General features: G+C 41.7%; 1 protein-coding gene and 1 long non-coding RNA gene across 4 annotated transcripts in view; one reads left to right on the forward strand and one right to left on the reverse strand.

Moving 5' to 3' along the window:
* The first annotated feature begins 2,392 nt into the window (after positions 1-2,392).
* On the forward strand, positions 2,393-17,547 carry LOC117505883. The gene is made up of 3 exons (XR_004559295.1): positions 2,393-2,404; positions 16,326-16,333; positions 17,401-17,547. It is a non-coding gene; the product is annotated as an uncharacterized LOC117505883 (long non-coding RNA).
* Positions 12,470-18,499, reverse strand: part of LOC117505882 (monocarboxylate transporter 7-like) — a 48,724-nt gene continuing 42,694 nt past the window's right edge. For all 3 annotated transcript variants that reach the window (XM_034165418.1, XM_034165417.1, XM_034165419.1), the window contains 2 exons: positions 12,960-13,198; positions 12,470-12,929 (listed from right to left, as the gene is read on the reverse strand). In XM_034165418.1, coding sequence (XP_034021309.1) covers positions 12,921-12,929; positions 12,960-13,198 — 248 coding nt within the window. In that variant the 3' untranslated portion in view covers positions 12,470-12,920. The remainder of the gene's footprint in view (positions 12,930-12,959; positions 13,199-18,499) is intronic.

The raw sequence follows: 18,499 nt of genomic DNA on the forward strand, positions 1-18,499 counted from the left end.
CTGATTTTTCATTCGTGTGAGAATTTTTTGGATCGCACCGAGTTTCAGGTTAATCATGCGTCCTGCATCGTTTAGTATACATGGAGTAACAAGCTGCGTTTAACATCTCATGACCACCTCCTGATCGCCGATCGTATGGTCAGATGAAAATCAAACCTGTTTGATATTCTTGTGCCTGTACAAACACCGCAGAGCTGTCTTGTAATGTTTTTTTGTTTTGTTTTTTTAAATTTTGATGTCTCCCATCGAGACTTTTGTAAATTAAGTTTGAAAAAAAAGCTTCTGTTTACGTTTACGTCGAGTCCAACATGTGGTTTTTGAACGTACAATGTGTGTGAGAACATAAATCGGGCGCTCTAAACTTTTACACCGTGTGGTTCTGTGGTACAGTGTCTGCTCAGCGTCTGAGCACTGCCATGAACACTACTGGCCAGTAGATGGCAGTAGAGACCTTGAAAACTTGCCAAAACAAAATTCCAGATAATCTGTGTTGCTACTTGCTACGTTTAAGATGCGTGGAATTTAATAAAAGCAAACACAAAAACGTCTATAAACCCAGAGAATATATTCACGAGAGTTTTAGGCACTAGAGTTTAATGCTGTTGTGAACGTACTGAGATTACCGTACTGAGATTACCCTGTCCTACCCATAATGCACTGCTGGGCACAGCATGCCCACACTAATGCTGTGTTTACACATAACGACGACAAGTCACGAATGCCACGAAGTACACATTCTTGGCTGCTGATCACAAATGTGATGATTCGGGGCAGAGGCGTCAGGTGTCCTCAGGAACTGCTGCAACCTGTTACCACACATTACGATTAATGGCACATGTTGCTGGAGAATTATCAGGAACCATGACGCACGGTCAAGAATAGTGTTCCACGTTGTTGCGCACTATTGCGCGTAACAGTGCATCGTTAAGTTCTGTCATGTGGTGAACGAGGTGAATTGTCTCCACACACATACCCATATTCATCCAACCAAATTCGTATCGCTCCAGTTTTTCAGAGGAACTTTGTGACTGCATGCGTAGTTGGGCTCTGTGCCATGGAGTGGTGCAGAGAGGAGGAGGAGGACAGAGCCAGATGTGTGGCTTCATGCGGGTCTCATCTCGCGCATTTTCCCAAACATCAGCCGCATGCAGCAGGTGGAACACCTGCAGGAGCGCGCTGAAGAGCACTGAAATTTGACTTTTAGCCGACTTGATGTCAGCAATCAAACTGAATGTGATGCAGCAGGGTTTCATTGTGCGCGCGCTTCTTCCTCCGCCGGACTGGAGGAGGTGCAGAGATGTCTGGCTGCATGTGAGTCTCCTCTCGCTCCTCTGGTTCCTCTGGCTCAGACTTGTTCTCCCGCTTATCGGCTACAACAGCAGGTGGAACACCTGCAGGAGCGTCATGAGGAGCTTCAGCAGGAACTGTGGAACGACATTCGGCTGACACTCTTCCTCTTCCTCGTTACAAGTCGTGTCAAAACTTGACAGTTTCCGTGTCACTTCGTAATAACGCGTGACAGTTTGGGCTCCAAGAACCATCACAGGAACCACTACGAACATTGTCACGTTCTATTAAGGATCAATACTCATCAAGACGGATCAGTACGCTCAGTTGCGACCTCCACGACGTGAGACGAAATGAGGGCGGTGTGTGACATTCGTGGAAGATTTTTTTGACAGGCAAAAACATGCTCCACGAATATCAAGAATATCACGCACCAACACGCACTATTAAGAAACATATTCAGATGCGTTAAGTCACGTTAAGAATGTCAGGAATGTGTCACGAATGACAGAAAACTGACATTCGTAACGCATCTTGCTTATGTGTAAACGCACCATAAAACCTTAAAAATTAGCACATTACTTTAAAACTAAAACATATATCTGATATTTTCACTTTATAAAACTTCAGAAGTGACGTTAATTTAAATGACTTGTCCAAAATACGAGGTCTGTTAGAAAACTAACGGACCTTTTTATTTTTTTTCAAAAACCTGATGGATTTGAATCACGTGCTTGCATGAGCCAACCTTGAACCTTCGTGCACATGCGTGATTTTTTTCACGCCTGTCGGTTGCGTCATTTGCTTGTAAGCAGCCTTTGTGTGAGGATGTGTTGTGCTCTTGGCGGATTTTCATTGCAAAGAAAATGGCGTAATGACTGGAGCAGCACTGCATCAAATTTTGCCAGAAACTGGGCGACAGCCAGGTGGAAATCATTCGGATTATTCAGACGGCTTTCGGTGACAATCTCTGGGCATCACACAGATTAAGGAGCGGTACAACCGGTTTAAAGACGGCCGCACAACGGTGGAGAGCGAGCCACGCTCCGGGTGGCCATCAACATGCTGAAATGACCAGATCATTTCAAAGTGAACGCTGTGGTGATGTGGGACCGTTGTGTGACTATCCAAGAAACTGCGGAAGAGGTGGACATCAGCACTTTTTCAGCACATTCCACTGTGACAGAAGATTTGGCCATGAAAAGAGTGGCGGCGAAATTCATGCCGAAGCTGCTGACGGCAGAGAAAAAGCACCTTCGCGTTGAAGTCTCACAGGACATGCTGGACTCTTCCACAATTTCTCGGTTAGTCACACGACTGAAAAGCCACCAAAAGCCGTCTGAATCTTCCGAATGGTTTCCACCTGGCTGTCGCTCAGTTTCTGGCAAAATTTGATGCGGCGCTGCTCCAGTCGTTCCGTCATTTTCCTTGCAATGAAAAACCGACGAGAGCACAACACATGTCCTCACACAAAGGCTTGAAAGCAAATGACGCAATCGACAGGCGTGAAAAAATTCACTCATGCGCACGAAGGTTCAAGGTTGGCTCATGCAAGCACACGTGATTCAAATCCATCAGGTTTTTGACAAAATAAAAAGGTCGGATACTTTTCTAAGACCTCGTAAGTTTGGTTAAAATTTGAACCAGAAGTTAAAAATGTATGCCTCTGGATGACTTGGGTGATATTGCCCGCATATCAGTGTGGTGTTAAGAGAAATGTTTCTTTTTTTTTATTATTTTATTTAAGTGACCAGTTCTCCTTTGCCTGCAGAGGATAGAGTGGTTTCTTATAGGAACAGCTCTTGACTGTATGCAGAGGGTAGAACTGCACATATTTATATATATATATATTTATATATATATATATATATATATATATATATATATATATATATATACAACCCCTGGCAAAAATTATGGAATCACCAACCTCGGAGGATGTTCATTCAGTTGTTTAATTTTGTAGAAAAAAAGCAGATCACAGACATGACACAAAACTAAAGTCATTTCAAATGGCAACTTTTTGGCTTTAAGAAACACTATAAGAAATCAAGAAAAAAAGATTGTGGCAGTCAGTAACGGTTACTTTTTTAGACCAAGCAGAGGAAAAACATATGGAATCACTCAATTCTGAGGAAAAAATGATGGAATCACCCTGTAAATTTTCATTCCCAAAACTAACACCTGCATCATATCAGATCTGCTCATTAGTCTGCATCTAAAAAGGAGTGATCACACCTTGGAGAGCTGTTGCACCAAGTGGACTGACATGAATCATGGCTCCAATACGAGAGATGTCAATTGAAACAAAGGAGAGGATTATCAAACTCTTAAAAGAGAGTAAATCATCATGCAATGTTGCAAAAGATGTTGGTTGTTCACAGTCAGCTGTCTAAACTCAGGACCAAATACAAAAAACATGGGAAGGTTGTTAAAGGCAAACATACTGGTAGACCAAGGACGACATCAAAGCGTCAAGACAGAAAACTTAAAGCAATATGTCTCAAAAATCCAAAAATGCACAACAAAACAAATGAGGAACGAATGGGAGGAAACTGGAGTCAACGTCTATGACTGAACTGTAAGAAACCGCCTAAAGGAAATGGGATTTACATACAGAAAAGCTAAATGAAAGCCATCATTAACACCTAAACAGAATAAACAAGGTTACAATGGGCTAAGGAAAAGCAATCGTGGACTGTGGATGACTGGATGAAAGTGATATTCAGTGAAGAATCTCAAATCTGCATTGGGCAAGGTGATGATGCTGGAACTTTTGTTTGGTGCCGTTCCAATGAGATTTATAAAGATGATTGCCTGAAGAGAACATCTAAATTTCCACAGTCATTGATGATATGGGGCTGCATGTCAGGTAAAGGCAGTGGGGAGATGGCTGTCATTACATCATCAATAAATGCACAAGTTTATGTTGATATTTTGGACAATTGAAAGGATGTTTGGGGATGATGAAATCATTTTTCAAGATGATAATGCATCTTGCCATAGAGCAAAAACTGTGAAAACGTTCCTTGCAAAAAGACACATAGGGTCAATGTCAATGAGCAGATCTGATTTGATGCAGGTTTTAGTTTGGGGGATGGAAATTTACAGGGTGATTCCATAATTTATTCCTCAGAATTGAGTGATTCCATATTTTTTTTCCTCTGCTTGGTCTAAAAAAGTAACCGTTACTGACTGTCACAATCTTTTTTTCTTGATTTCTTATAGTGTTTCTTAAAGCTAGAAAGTTGCCATTTGAAATGACTTTAGTTTTGTGTCATGTCTGTGATCTGCTTTTTTTCCACAAAATTAAACAACTGAATGAACATCCTCTGAGGCCGGTGATTCCATAATTTTTGCCAGGGGTTGTATATATGAAATAAACTATTCATATAATATTTCTATATGTATATGTATATATATGTGTGAAATACTAAGTGTTCCAATACTTTTGAGGACAATTAAGAAACACCCTGTGGCATGTGTATTTTTAAGTGAAATGCATCATCCTGGTGGTATTAAGAGGTTAATTAATCAACAGCTGCCTGCTCGTTTAAAAATCACTGGAGAAACACGTATATATAAGACTCCCAAATTAAAAGAGAAATACTGCTTTTAACAACCTGGACCTCATTTCTGACATAAAATACAGTTGTTTATGTGTTCAGTTCAAATCTGGAGCAAACATTTTTCTTCTTCTACTAAGGTGGATTAGAACTTTTTTTGGTACACAGCACCAACTACTGGACAGGAGGAACCTAGCAGTCAATGTGACTCACTGATTTGAGAATGCAGGTCGTTCAACGTCAATCATCTTTGTCCAATCAGATTTCAGGAGAGTCCAGTGAAACCCCGGCCTCCGCTCTAGCTCCACCCATGCCAGGAAGTGTTCAACATTTGACATTTCCTGTTTCACTGTGGACTCAAAATTCGGCACTTCCTGTTTCAGTGTGAACTTCCCACTAAGTTCCCTTGAGATTCCATGAGATCTCATCTGTCAATCCAGGAAGTGTTTGACATTTCCTGTTTCACTGTGGACTCAAAATTTGGAACTTCCTGTTTGAGACTCCCTGTACCATGAGCGAGCTTCGCGCCGCTGCGTGTCGCTTCGCTTGTAAAAACATCTGTATTTTTCTTACAAACTCTAAAATTTGCTGTAATATGTATATGTCATGGACATGAACAAGCGAAGCTCTTCAGCATCTCACCATGTCATGTAGGTCCTTCAGACTTTTTTTGAGTAAATGCTTCAGGGGAGCATTAGCATGGCTAAAACCTTTTAGTTTCTGGGGAGGCTGTGATTGTTTCACAGTGGTGTGTTGTTACATGGACACCCGGCAGCGAGTTTCTATCCTGATTCATTCCGTGTTGCCATCAAGATATGGTCCTTATTGCAACAGTGGAACACGAAGGCTTTAAAAAGCAGCTAAAAACATTTGACCCACTCATCGATTCCATTTTTTCTTCGTTGCACAGCCATACTTTCGTGAGCAGGAAAGGACGAAGCTACTGTGGACAGATGACCCAAACACGTCAAAAATACAAGTCAGGAAAATTCCACAGTGGGGGGGAGGGCTTCAACCTCTGACCCGCGGAGTGCCTGTGAGGGCAGAATAGTGTCCAAATACTTATGGAGCTGAGAGCATGCAGTGAAGCTCTTTTGCTGTGGATGTAAAGCATTTTATTTTGAAATAACAGATGTCAGCATTCGTGATGCAGTTTAATGTCATCTGAAGAAAACAAGTACACGCTGCAGTACTGCAGCTCCAAACATTTAGAGAAAAATCATCATGAATACAATAAAACATTTAAAAAACCACAACAACAACAACAAATAAAACAATAAATGAGAAAAACGTGAACAGTGTGACGACTGAACTCGAGGTGTGGGTTTTGTTTTTGTTCCACTTCAGGTTTACATACAGTGATGTGGCGCCTCCTCGTGATGACCCGCGTCAGAGACACATCATAAATAAGTCACACATACCTGAAAACCCTGAATGTGACAACACCAAGTTTTTTTATAACAAAGCCTTTCACATATTACGATTATTATTTCTATAAAAAAGACAGTAACAGCAGCACAGAGTGTGGGCGTGTCCTAAATAAACGGGCCGCGCAGCGGCCCACAAACACATCGTCACATCCTCTTTGGGAACATCAGTCCTTTAATTCCAACCTCCCCAACACTGAAGCGCCACCTTCAAAGCGTGCGCTGACGGCAGAGGATGCACGTGCGTGTGCTCGCTGCACGTGCTTCCGTATTGGAGGATTTGGTTTGTGCCAACAGTTTGGGAGCTGCTGTGGAACAAACTAAGCCTGGACATGCTGGACTTTGTTCTGGATTTTGTAAGACCTGCTGTCCCATAGAAACAATGGTTGTTTCTGACATCTGTAATCTAAATGCATAGAAACTAGAGGCCGGCTGATGCAGATTTTTTGAGGAGCCGACACCGACAGAGAGGAAAAATTTACAATCAAATATATACATTAAAAAATGACTCTGAATGTTCTCAAACCTTAAAGAAATTAAACTGAGGTTTGACGTTTTACAGTTTAAACATGAACTTTATCATAAATAACTATAATTATAACCAACAACCAACCAACTAACTGACGTCACACTGCTGCCAGTTAGTCTGGCGATCAGTGTGTCACATTGCTCATCACTGGCAAAAAACAGACATCCATTTTGGCCCTGCTTTGCTGTCGGCATATCGACAGATTGTTACTTTAGAATGCTTGCTGACTGAAAATGAACAACAGCTGGTCACTTTGTCTGTGTCTCTTTTAGCTAATGTGACCAAGGGGTGGTGGGGTCCCAGCCATGCTTGACAGCACTGTAAACAATGCCGCCAGAGCACCCTCTGTTGGACAAACTATGTCATGGCAAAGTGTTTTTCTGCATTGTTGATTTGGTAAAATAGAAGTTTCATATCTGCAAAAAAAAAAAAAAAAAAATCAATACCATTTTGTTTGATATATTGCTCAAACTCCAACAGAAACTCATCAGCTTCTGCTCCATGCAGCGAGATCAGGAACAGTGAGGCCAAAGAGACTGTGATTTGGCCCTCAGGCGCTTCTCCACAGCAAGGACTAGATCCCGAGTACTGGACCAGAACCAGGGTGAGATGTGAATGCGAGTGTGGAACAGGGACACAGCAGCCTCAGCTCCATTTTTTACCTTCTGCTCATTGAATTTGTCACTTTTTGTTTCTTTTGACAACATAAATATAAAAACATGGGAAAAAAAATCATGAATCCCTCACGTGACCAAGTCCATCAGTCATTGTAAAGACCAAGAGTGTTTATTTCTGGAAGCCTGTTGCTCCTCGACAGTGCAACAAAACCAGAAAAAAGTTCAGACAATATACAAAATAAATTTAAAGTCTCGCAGTGACTCTAACAGTTAGGTTGACTTATGTTTCTTTGCAGACAGAATGAACCAGAGATATTTCATGTCTTTTTTTCCCCGGTCAAATTAATTTCATTTGTTAATGTTCATTCATTCCTGCATTTAAGGCCTCAAACACATTCCAAAAAAAAAAAAAATTGGAATGGGGGAAATTTAGGGTAACAAGGTAAAAAAAAAAAAAAAAATTATTTCAAAGAAGTAATAAAGTCATGATTTGGTATAAAAGCATATTGAGTCTTTGACAAAAAAAGATGGACAAAGAATCTCCAGTTTGTCAACAAATTTGTGGGAAAATTATTGAAATTATTTAAAAACAGTGTTTCTCAAAGAAAGATTGGACGGGATTTGTATATTTCTCATGTTTGAGTGGATAATATTCAAGGAAACCCAATTCAAGGAATCAGGAGGAATTTCAGCACGGAAAGTGCAACGGTGCAAACCTACGCTGAACACCTATGATTTCTGTTCCCTTAGACGGCACTGCATCAAGAACAGCTGTCGAGTCATCAATAGCTGATATAACCACATGGGTATATAACCACTGGACTAAACCCTGGTGAGCTTGTATTAGTGGGGGTCTAAACCTTGATTGGTTGTTTTTAGCCTCAGGCAGCCTAAAATTCATCTGTGATTCACTGAATCTAAGTCAGTTGATTGACAGCCCAACTCCATCCAATATCAAAACCCCTTCCAGATCGTTGCTACTTGAGTTAATACTAACAAACAACCACCCACAAATACCCTTAAGTCTGGGTTTTCCGGAATGACCTGAGGGATCATTGTGCAATAGCAGTAATCAGGGACACCAAAATACCCAAAACGAAGCCACGCATCGTACTTTAAAGAGACTTCAAACATTTTTGCGAACAGGCTTTCTTATATGATCTATCTACCATCAAGTGGAATTGATTATCTCTCCTAGCTGATGTTGGGCAGTTTTTCTACAATGAGTTAGTGAAGCTAATTAATAAACACAGCCCAGTATGTAAATTCAGAATTCAGGGGCAGGACAATCCTTGGTTTTCTTCTGAAATTGGAGACCTTTTAAAAGAAAGGGACCAGTCTTGCATAAAGTACCTCAAAGTGATACTTGAGTGAAAATACAAGTATGAAAATACAAAAATGAAGCAAAGTGAAGCAAAGCAGAGCTGCTTCTGGTGGCCGCACGCACGACGTGCCATGAGAAGTGAACGGAGGACACTGGTCCTCCTGCTGCCAATCATCTGTGAGGAAGTTAACCTGGACATGGACATGTCTTCCTGCTGGCGATCATCCGTGAGCAGAACTTAATGGACTTTTTTAAATGTGCCACAATCGACAAGTGAAAAATGAAGCAAAGTGACGCTGCTTCTTACAGCCACGCATGACCTGCCTTGAAAAGTGAATGGGGGACTGTGGACATGTCCTCCCGCTGGCGATCAGTTTGTGAGGAGTGGGCAGTGGACGTGTCCTCTGAACATGAAAGCTTGGCTCACCTCTTCTTTTTCTGTGGTTTTGAAGCTTCACTGCCAGCAAAGTCCAGCAGGATGAATAAAATCTGTCAGTCCAGGTTTGTACTGATAAAAGTATTTGTTTCCCTGTTTTGTAGAATTGCGGAGTCTTGGTGTACTGTAGTGCAGTGCTGTGTAGATTTACAAACAGACTTGGTTTAAATATGTGTACTTTCTGTGTCCAGTGCTCTACGCCGAAAAAATTAAACATTTAATTTCTTGTGTCCTCTGCACGTAGCTCTCAGCATAGTGCTGCGTAGGGGAGTAAAAACGTGGTGTAGAGCTGCTTAAAGTGGGCATAGAGCTGCATAACTCAGCGTAGATGGTACACCACAATACGCAACTCTACGACTGTGCCGGTGTGAAAGGGGCTTAAGCAGAAACAAACTCCCGAAAGTTTGGAAAATCTGCTTTTGTCGTGCCACTGCTAAAAGGAGGTGAACCTTTAAATGTAAACAACTAATTTCAGAATGATGCATTTTGGCAAAATTATTCAAAAAGTTGGTCTATGATCACTTGAAGGACTTTCCTAGAATCAAATAACATTTTAAACCCTTTCCAGTTTGGTTTTAGGAAGCAACACAGCACCACAACTGCTATCCTAAAAGTCTTAAATGATGTATTTGAGGCACTGGATTCTAAAAAGTTTTATGTCGTACTATTTCTTGATCTCTCGAAGGCATTTGGCACTGTGGACCACAGTCCCGTTAGAAATTCTTCACAAACACTGTGTCTCTACACATGCAGTCTTCTGGTTTGCAGACTATTTGGCAAGCAGGACTCTGTGTGTTCAGATAGATGGTGTTAACTCTGCCTTCCTCGAGGTAACAAAAGCTGTTCCTCAAGGCTCAGTTTTGGGACCCATCTTTTTTTACACGTTATACTACTGACCTGTGTACAAACCCATCAAATGCCTTCTCCCATCTGTATGCTGATGACACTGTAATCTAATGCTGCTCAAACTCAGTGACACAGGCATTTGAATTCTTGCAGTCCGCTTTTGATGTGGTGCAGAACCGTCAGGAGAAATTCAATCTAGTCTTGAATTTTTTTTAATCTAGTCTTGAAAAGCCAAAATGTTTCTCTCTAAATCACCTGTTTCCTTGGAGAACATAACATTAATCAAAACTGCGGAGATAATGTTCTTGAGCTAGTCAGCAGCTACAAGTATTTGGGATTGTCTATTGACCTGGAGCTCTCTTTTAAAGTTCATCTTAAACACTTTATCCCCAAATTAAGGGTGAAGCGCGGCTTCCTTTACAGAAACAAGTCATGCTTCTCCTTAAATGTTCAGAAGCTCCTGATAACTCCTACCTTCCTGCCCTTATTGGACTATGGTGATGTCATATATAGGTGCTCTTCAACCAGTTGTCTACAGTCCTTGACCCCACTGTATCACTGTGCCCTGAAATTCATCACTGTGACTTGTACACCAAAGTGGGCATGCCCTAACTCTAACCCTCTTTGTTTGCCACACTGGATGATTCTGGTTTACAAAACTCTTATTGGACTGGTTCCAACCTATTTATCCAGTTTAGTCAGTTGAGATCTGACAGCCGTTATGCTCTGTGCTCGAATGACATGTTTTCATGTATCAAAGAATGCCTAACCACTAACCCTAACCCAGTCTGAACTAAAACTGCCCAAACTGACTTCCTTGAACACCTTCTGGTCTATTTTCTGAGATAGCGAATGGGATTCTTTTGTGCAATGCCTATCTTTCTAATTCAAATCTGCTCAAGACTTTACTTCATGTGCAATGTTATAATGACCAAGTTGACTGTGTTTTATTTATCGCTAACATTCTCATATTAATGTTAACCTGTCTACTATGACAAAAAGCTCCAACAGCAGACGCGTGAGCAATCAGAGGGAGGGGGAGAGAGAGAGAGAGAGAGACGGGGAGGGAGAGAGAAAGAGCGGGGGAGTAAGGGTGGAGAGGAGGAGGGGCACAGCATCAGTGAAAGAAGTGAAAAACTGATTCACAACATTTTTCATTTAAGAGAGCGGTTTGACAAATCAGTCCAGGTTCAGCTCTTGTTCAAACAAGGCAATTAGGTGTGGTTGAAAAGTAATGCAATCCCATCAAACATGTTGAAAAAAAAAACCAAAACTGTCAGGATGACAGAAAAACTGCCTGCTTCACTGGATTAAAAGCTACTGTGTGTCATTTTTGAAGAGTAAATGCTATAAATATTAATGTGTTTTTAACATTTTCAATGTTTTTTAATTTAATAACTTAGACTTTGAGAGAAACATGTAAAAAAGAACTTTGACCTTACAAATATTACAACATAAATATATATATATATTTTGTTTATTCTTGCTTTCAATGTAACTAAAACCACCAAAAATTACTTAAAATAGGGCTTGCCAATGATGTTTTAGTGGATATAAAACCCTATAGCTTCAGGGGCCCCCGAAGCTATGTGCCGAAATGACATAATTTACCCAATGTCGCCAACCAAATGGTCCCCCTAAAAATCGGCCCCCCCGATGACGCGGTTCACGGATTAACACCTTGTTTCTGCTTCAAACTGCCTCCAGTAATCATCTATCTCAGTGACAGATATCTGAAGCTTTAGTACAACAATCATTTCCACATAAATTCAGCATTATTTCATCAGAAAAGGTGGCAGAAGCAATCAGAGCGCAGCGGCTAAATGAGCTGCTAACTGGTGCGTTCACTGCGCGTTGGACTTTTCAAAGTGTCACGGAATTTTGCCTCATTTCTGCTTCAAACTGACTTTAGAATGATTTAAGAGGTTTTACCTTTATCATCTGATGGTTAATAATCCTGTTAATCCATTTGATCACTTTGGGTGAAGAGACTCTGTCTCAGATGAGCTGCTGTGGTCCGAAATGGCACATGTGCAGATGCAAAAGGCGGACCAATTTTTAGGGGCGGACCGTTTGGTCTGCGACACCAGCACTAAAATGGTGCTAGCTGGAACCCTGCTTTAGTGTCCCAATTTTTTGGAGAATGTGTTGCAAGACTGAAATGTAGGAATGAATATGAATAAATGAAATGAAGTTCACCTGCAAGAAACAGTCTGCAAGAAACATGCGTCAAAGTAAGGATCAGTTTTTGCTTTTTACATTTTTGTTTTGTTTTGAGGTTGTCAGATCAATGTTGCATTTTGTTGGTGGAATTGCAGGAGGTGACCACCAAAATGAAAACATGGTGTCTGGCCACCGTATGCTCCATAAGGAAGCGGAGCTTTCGGTGGCAAAAGGTTCCTGTCCCACCTTCTTCAATCTGTGCCAGTTCCCTGTGGGGGGGATGGTGGCTGATCTGAGACCTGGGTCCGGACACACCCCTTCAGAACCCTGAATCTACACAAAGCACTGCTTCATGCAGGAATGTGATGTAATGCAACAAGCACAAAACGCTCCTGAATTCACAAAAGTGCTGTGACATCATGAGTGTTTTCCAGCCGGACAGCTGTCCCACGCTCACGTGGCAGCCGCCCTTCTGTCCGGAGATCGAGGCACTCAACACAAAACGTCATCTATTCAAAAAAAAAAAACAAAGGTTCTGCCCTGAAACACAAAGCATGTGGTTTGGAACCATGCCACATGCATGGACGTATCTTTAGTCTCAGACAACAGACGTACTTCAAGTTTACCTGTGACACCTGAGGCTTAAAGGGAGTGAAGACAGCTGTGGATCAGGATTAGGGATGTCCCGCAGCAGACTTGCATGAGCAGCTTTGTGGGTTTGATGCTTATGTGCGGATGTCCGTGCAACTTGTGTTACAATGAGCTGAAGCTGTCGCACTGCCTGCTGGGGTTATGTCCACCTCCAGAAACTCTGGCTGATCCAAATCCTGAGACATCTCCTCTTCCTCTGCAGTTTTGGTCTTTGGTCCATCTTCATCAAGTCTTTGGCACATGCCAGACTTGGCTGGGCCGACCAGAGCCAGGCAGAGGGCGCTCAGGCCCATCCCTGCAGCCGAGGAGAAGAAGGCTGAGCCGTAGTTCTGAGTGAGGTCCACCAACATGCCTGGAAGGTGACACAGACAGATGTTAGCATTCAGACATAACTTCTCACCTGTCCGTGTGAACTGGGGTCACCATCCCTGTTCATCTGTTCATAAGCCTGGTCTCAATTAGCCTTCAGACCAGAGGATCTTCGGTTCAAATCCCAGCCTGAATGGAAAATCACTAAGGGCCCTTGGGCAAGGCCATGATTCCCCTAGTTGCTCCCGGTGTGTAGTGGGCACCTTGCATGGCAGCAGCCTGACATCAGGGTGAATGTGAGACATTATTATAAAGCACTTTGAGCATCTGATGCAGATGGAAAAGCGTTATATAAATGCAGTCTATTTACCATTTCCTGCATTTCAGGCCTGATGGGACTGAGCTGATTAATCCTAAATACAAGGATTAAATCCTGTCCCACCTGATTGATGAGTGTGTGCCAGTTACAGGGGCATCACACTACTCAGCCTCCCTGGTAAAGTCTACTCCAGGGTGCTGAAGAGGAGGGTTCAGTCAATAGTTGAACCTCTGATTGAAGAGGAACAATGCGGGTTCCGTCCTGGTCGTGGAACAAGTGACCAGCTCTTCACTCTCACAAGGATCCTGGAGAGTACCTGGGAGTATGCCCACCCAGTCTACATGTGTTTTGGGGACTTGGAGAAGGCGTATGATCGGATACCCCAGGAGATACTGTGGGACGTGCGGCGGGAGTACGGAGTGAGGACATTGGATGGCATTTCAGGGCCATCCAATGTCTGGACTCACAAAGCGAGAGCTGTGTTCAGGTGCTCAGCAGTAAGTTGGACTTGTTTACGGTGGGGGTTGGCCTGCACTGGTGCTGCGCCTTGTCACCAATCCTGTTTGTGATATTCATGGGCAGGATGTCAGGGGGAGAAGGGTCTGCAGTTTGGTGGGTTCAGGGTCTCATCACTGCTTTTTGCAGATGATGTGGTCCTGTTGGCTTCATCAGCCTGTGACCTCCAACACTCACTGGATCTTGTTCATAGCTGAGTGTGAAGCGGCTGGAATGAGGATCACTGTCATGAAAGTGGGCCATGGGAAAAAAATTAAAATTTTGGCAAGGGGGTGTGGGGGTTCTCCAGCAGAAAAAAATTGAAATCTCAGATGCACTCTGGTGCATTTTCAGGTCTATTTACCCACCCCAAAAAAAAATCTCCAAAAAAATGTAAATTTTTGTTGGGTCAGGTCAAGTTTTCCACCTCAGTCTTTTCACAACTTGTGTTGTGCTACCAGCCTTCAATCCAAAAACATACATTGTGGTTCAGAAAAGTACACAGTAAAATAAATGACAAGAACTCAAAAATAATTCTTAGTGTAAATTCAAATAGAACAACAGGAGTACTTATGGCCATTAATGCATCAACTTTTTCAACCTTCACTCACTTCTGAGTTTTCCTAGTTTTGGCAGGAGCTTTGGATCTATTGATAATCTCCATTTTCAAATTCTTCACCACCTTAAAATCCTTGTGTTTTTACTTCAAGATTAATTCTGATTACTGTACATTTTGAAGTTAAAAACTTACATTAGAAAACTTGTCATTAAAAGTTTTAATAAAAAAACTATTCTTGAGAAATCTTTGATGTTCATTTGTAAATTAAAATCATAAATTATCTGTTCTTGAGATAATTTCTTGATTACCATTAAAAGGAACCTTGGGCATTTATTTTTAGACAAATGAAATAGCATGAAAAGTAATGTGTACATTTTGAAGTGTGGTGGGTTCATTCAAACAACAAATGTTGAAATGTTTCTGATGTGGGACAAGAAATATATTTCTTTAAATATAAAGAAATATGAAACAGTGCTGTGCTATTTTCTTTGATTACTCAATAGTTAAAAAAAATCTAAGTTATTTAAAGTTGAGACTTCTTGTAATTATGGTAGTAACAATTAAAATACTGAGCAGCTTTATTTGGTAAAAATAAAAATAGGTTGAACAATTTCTGAATATAAAACGTTTACTCAGCTTGACAGTGATTGTTTTAACATCCGGCAGCTAAAGGCTAATGCTCGCTGATAAACTTCAGCAGAGCACTAATGTCACAGATTATTTTCAATTACTCACTCACCTCAGACAGAGTGGCAGGAACTCCGTTGTTCACATTCATTACTCTTGTGGTTAGGACTCGCAAACAGAGTTTAACTCTTGTCTGTATGATAATGGAGTTAGCATTTTTAGCAGTTGGGAGCTTCACCCGTTAGCTCCACTTAATGTATGATTACTGGAAGAAATATGCAGCTCATAACTTTTAATGTCCACAGCTGCACAGTCCCCAAAAATATGATTTAATAAATTCCCAAACTCGAAACAAAGAGACTGGCCTGCTTGCAGTCCAGACCTGTCGCCCACTGAAAATGTGTGGCGCATTGTGAAGCGCAAAATACGACAACGGAGACCCCGGACTGTTGAACAACTGAAGTCGTAAATCAAGCAAGAATGGGAAAGAATTCCACCTACAAAGCTTCAACAATTAGTGTCCTCAGTTCCCAAATGCTTACTGAGTGTTGTTAGAAGGAAAGGTGATGTAACACAGTGGTAAACATACAACTGTCCCAGCTTTTTTGAAATGTGTTGCAGACATCCATTTCAAAATGAGCAAATATTTGCACAAAAACAATAAAGTTTATCAGTTTGAACATTAAATATCTTTTCTTTGTGGTGTATTGTCTGTTTTATACATATAACAGATTTCGATTATAACAGACAAAATTCACTGGTCCACCTGAATCCATTATATGCACGTTTTACTGTAGTTACAGTCAAGACGCACCAAATGATCTACGGGGAATCCTGAACTGGGACCTCCCTACATATATATATATATATATATATATATACACACAAAAGTATTAGAAAAGTATCCGACCTTATTTAAAAAAAAAAAAAAAACATATGGATTTGAATCACGTGTGCTTGCGTGAGCCAATCTTGAACCTTCATGCGCATGCGTGATTTTTTTCACGCCTGTCGGTTGCGTCATTCGCCTGTGAGCAGGCTTTGAGTGAGGAGTGGTCCAGCCCCCTCGGCGGATTTTCATTGTCAGGGAAATGGCTGAGAGACTGCTGCTTTGCTTGATCAAATTTTTTTTAGAAACTGTGAGGCACATCCATGTGGACACCATTCGAGAAATTCAGGTGGTTTTTGGTGAAAATTTTATGGGCTTCAAAGACATTAAGGGATGTTACTGTCGCTTTAAGGACGCCCTCAGCAGCTGTGGGGCGCGCCACGCTCCAGCTGCCATCGACAGGCTGAACGACCATTTCATTTCTAAACGGATCGCTCTGTGGATCTGTGACCATCGTGTGCACTTTCTCTGGTTATCACAAGAGCTGGACATCACCCATTTTCCTGCAGATTTCACTTTTAACAAGAGATTTTGTCATGGAAAGCCGAGCGGACGCATCGAGCGTCATGATGGATTCGCTGCTGGACCGACACAAAACCACCTCCGTTTTGGTCTCACAGGATGGCTTTGAGATGGCGTTCAGACAGCTGTCGGTGGTTTTTCAGTCGAGTGATTATCCAAGAAATTGTGTATGTGCCTGGACATGCCAGAACATCTTCTGTGACGCTTCATCACGGCGTTGCTTTGCGCGTCGCGGCACCAGTCGAGTGAGTATCAGAGAAAGGTAAGCACTGAAAGGCATGTCCCAGCTTGTCCTTCTGGCACTCTGAAACGGAGGTGTTCTTTGTCTCGCTTGCCGTTGTGACGCGCGAAGCGTCCGCTCCTTTCCATGACAAAAACTCCTCGTATCAGTGGAATGTGCCGTTCATTTCCAAACTGGACGCTGTGTTTTATCCGGGACGTCATCTGGACTAACACAGGAATTGTGAAAAGACATGGACATCAGCACTTTTTTGGCAAATTGAGACAGACGTGCGGAGGAATTCCATTTTCCAAATGGTTTCCACTTGGCTGTCTCTCACACTTTCTGAAAACATTTTGATGAAGCAAAGCGGCAGTCGATCAGCCAATTTCCTGACAATGAAAATCAGATGAGGGGGCTGGACCACTCCTCCCACAAGGCGTGCTCACAGGCGAATGACGCAACCGACAGGCGTGAAAAACCTCATGCATGCGCACGAAGGTTCAAGCTTGGCTGATGCAATCACACGATTCAAATCCATATAGTTTTTGCAAAAAATAAAAAGGTCCGTTACTTTTCTATCAGACCTCGTAGTCCAAGCACAAACATTCCAGGGTTCTCAGCAGGATTTTTTTCTCAGTGTAATGGGATGGAATAATCACCTTAAAAAGCTGGGGGTTTGGGGGCTGCTTAGGCTTGGCCCCCCCGAAGCTTTTGCATTATGGGCTTATAAAGGGTCTTCTTTGTTAGTCTAAATATACCAAAACCTGAAGTCCAGATGGAAGAAGAGAACATCTCTGCACTTCAAAATGTGAGGAAAGTGTCTCCAAAAACTCCACCAAGAGGTCGAAGCTGCAGAGGAGATCTTCATCTGGTTAAATGCTGTGAGGGTCCAGCTTACCTGTCCTCACTGCCATCTACTATCCAATAGATGTCAGTGTGAATACCATTTGCCACACATTCGCTAAAAGTGACAAATCAATTAAACAGAATTTTCAGTTTTCAAACTGCGCTTTTTTAACAAATGAAAAAAAAAATTACATATTTACAAATACAGATTTATTTGTAAAACCCACCACACGTTTCAGTAACGTGAGTTATACCAACCAAGCAACCACTGATGTCAGGAAACTAATGTTCCCATAATGCAATGCGGCATGTGTGTCTAAACGCTAATGGGCCTAAAACCTTCAAAATTAGTGGATTACTTTTAAACTAAAACATATAGCTGATATTTTCACTTTGTAAAACGACAGGTGTGACGCTAATTCCAATAACGGATCTGGAATAAGTTTGTTTAAAATTTTAACCATAAGTTAAAACTGTCTGCCTGTGCATGACTCCAGTAATACACCAGCAGGACAGTATGGTGTGGAAAATTATGCTTTTTTTTCTCCCTGGTAGTCAGCTCTCCTCTGTCTGCAGAGGATAGAGCTCTACCATTCATGGCTGTCTGCTACAAAACACGTAACAGGTAGGCATTAAAATCTTTGATTTAAGACTTTACAAATGTTTTTAATTGTTAAGCTTTATTCACTACGCTTGCAAAAATATGTTAGCGGTCTAAAAGTTATCGGAACTAAATTTATCGGAAGCTAATTGGTCCACTGATGGTTTTTAAAGTTATCTGAAAAGCTAATCCGTTAATGAAAACGATAGCTTTGATAATTAGCGGTTAGTGGATTAGCGGAACTGTGCCCACCACTGCTCCTA

The sequence above is a fragment of the Thalassophryne amazonica genome, unplaced genomic scaffold (genome assembly GCF_902500255.1).
Source record: "Thalassophryne amazonica unplaced genomic scaffold, fThaAma1.1, whole genome shotgun sequence".
Classification (NCBI taxonomy): domain Eukaryota; kingdom Metazoa; phylum Chordata; class Actinopteri; order Batrachoidiformes; family Batrachoididae; genus Thalassophryne; species Thalassophryne amazonica.